General features: G+C 36.7%; 1 protein-coding gene across 1 annotated transcript in view; it reads right to left on the bottom strand.

The window, feature by feature from the left end:
- The window catches only part of mub (poly(rC)-binding protein mub), a 95174-nt gene that overhangs the window by 82520 nt on the left and 10000 nt on the right, over window positions 1-2654 (bottom strand). The window contains exon 3 of the mRNA XM_068363868.1: window positions 587-778. Coding sequence (XP_068219969.1) covers window positions 587-778 — 192 coding nt within the window. The remainder of the gene's footprint in view (window positions 1-586; window positions 779-2654) is intronic.

Here is a 2654-nt window from a genome sequence, read left to right on the forward strand (position 1 = left end):
TCTCTCTCTCTCTCTCTCTCTCTCTCTCCTGAAAATTACTACCTGGCGTAGACGATCGTACTTTCTCCCCATATATTTTGACCTTAGAGCTAGAGTTCCTTTCTTATTGTTTTGTAAAGTGCTTTTAGGCGGTTTCCTCAAAGGGTTATTCACAGTTCACTCAGAGGAAAGGAAGATATGTTATTTGAAGAAGGGGTTATGGTTTTTAAGCTTACCTACAGTTATGTATTTAGAGCAAGTTTTATATATATATATATATATATATTTTTCTTTTTTTTTTTTTTTGTTACTTAAGTCGACAGATACAGGATAGTCTTTCTATCATTACTTTTTTATATTTACTACAATATTTCATACCGATTCCTTCCTTAAAGCTTTAATGGCTGGTCTTGAATGGCAGAGGCAAGGGACAGTGACATTGCCCTATCAAGCAGGAAATTGCCTTAGAGACTGACCATATATACATATGATCAGCGCCCAAGCCTCCTCCCCACCCAAGCTAGGACTAAGGGGGGCTAGGCAATGGCTGCTGAGGACTCAGCAGATAGACCTATAAGCTCCTCCAAATCCCCCACCCTTAGCTCACAAAGATGGTGAGGTTGCAGGGATCAAAAGAACTAACGAGTTTGAGCTGGACTCGATCACCAGTCTGACTATTACCAGGCAGAGACGTTACCACATCGGCCACCACAACCAGATTCAAAATTGTCACCTTTTCTAAATTGAGATACCTTAGCGCAGTGAAAGGTTTTGTGTCGCCATGATCAGCAAAGCTGTACTAGTCATGGAGAACAATATAAGTTTGGTTTGCTGTTAGTGATCAAACTAAAGTCTCCCATCATCACCAAACCACATTGTCTAAAACCATGTTTGAGGCTTTTGTCTTGTAGTGAACAAGAAATTTCTAAATTTGTATTTTTTGCTGTGTACATATATGTATAGATATGTCTGTATATGTATGCATGTATGTTTGTGTATTAGTGTAACAATGATCTCAGTACTCTGCTCAGGGAGTTAAATATACTTGGTATGGCTTCTATTACCAATCGACAATACAGTAAATTCTCTCTCTCTCTCTCTCTCTCTCTCTCTCTCTCTCTCTCTTTTTAAACCATGGTATTTTTAAACTTAATATTAATGCCTAATATTAATGTCAAATTTAATAATGAAATCAAAAAGACATTTCTCACCCCATAACCTTGATTCTCTCTCTCTCTCTCTCTCTCTCTCTCTCTCTCAAACCATTTTTAAACTAAATATTAACGTCAAATTTAGCAATGGAATAAAAAAAACATTGCTCACCCCATAAGATTAAGTCTCTCTCTCTCTCTCTCTCTCTCTCTCTCTCTCTCTCTCTCTATTAAAGAGAGACCTTGTTTACAAGTACTTGTATAATCTCCGAACTCTTTAAAGGTGCCGCGATTTTTTATTTTTTCAATTTTTTATTTTTTTTTTTTTTTTTTTTTTTTTTTTGCCAGACACATTATCACACGCTTGACATTCTGCTCATCACCATTATCACCTGGAACATACTCACTTGAGATTGGCGTTTGCAATCGGATGATTGTCTTCCCTTCAAGTGATGTAAAAGTTATTTAGGGACGCGAAAAGCGGCATTTTGTTTTGCCCGCAAACTGTTATTTCTCAATTTTTATTAAATGCGACGCAGCCATTTCTAAAGTTAATGGCCTGGAATCACCAAAACGACCCCTCCCTACAACCCACCCAGTCTCTTATGTTTGAGTTCGCCGTTTAGAAAAAAAAGGATGTAGGACTCTCTCTCTCTCTCTCTCTCTCTCTCTCTCTCTCTCTCTCTCAAATCATGGTATTTTAAGCTTAATATTAGTGTCAAATATAATAATGAAATGAACTCAAAAAACATTTCGCCCCCCTAAAGATTGAGTCTCTCTCTCTCTCTCTCTCTCTCTCTCTCTCTCTCTCTTTCTCTCTCAAATCCTGGTATTTTTAAGCTTAATATTAGTGTCAAATTTGATAATGAAATAAAAAAAAACATTTCTCACCCCCATAAGATTGAGTCTCTCTCTCTCTCTCTCTCTCTCTCTCTCTCTCTCTCAAATCATGGTATTTTTAAGCTTAATATTAGTGTTAAATATAATAATGAAATGAAATAATAAAAACATTGCTCACCCGATAAGATTAAGTCTCTCTCTCTCTCTCTCTCTCTCTCTCTCTCTCTCTCAAACCATTTTTAAACTAAATATTAACGTCAAATTTAGCAATGGAATAAAAAAAAACATTGCTCACCACATAAGATTAACTCTCTCTCTCTCTCTCTCTCTCTCTCTCTCTCTCTCTACACTGTTTTGTGTAAGAACAGCATTTGTTAAAATCATGTATATGCAAAGTATTCATTTATTTGTTAAGTGGCTGGACCCGGAACGTAAGAACACAATGGAATCTTAAGAATTCGCAGAAATATCAGTAGAATTGAACAGTTTGGTCCTTGAACAGTGTGTGTGTGTGTGTGTGTATATATATATATATATATATATATAACTTTCCGGTCACTCTAAGTTCTCCCTATACCTCTAGTAAGGGGAGAGGAGTAATCACACCTGTGAGAGAGAGAGAGAGAGAGGGGGGGGGGTTTTGCATGTGTGCGCAAATATATCTAAATAATTAGCTGTCATTTT

The sequence above is a fragment of the Palaemon carinicauda genome, chromosome 40, assembly GCF_036898095.1.
Source record: "Palaemon carinicauda isolate YSFRI2023 chromosome 40, ASM3689809v2, whole genome shotgun sequence".
Taxonomy (NCBI): Eukaryota; Metazoa; Arthropoda; class Malacostraca; order Decapoda; family Palaemonidae; genus Palaemon; species Palaemon carinicauda.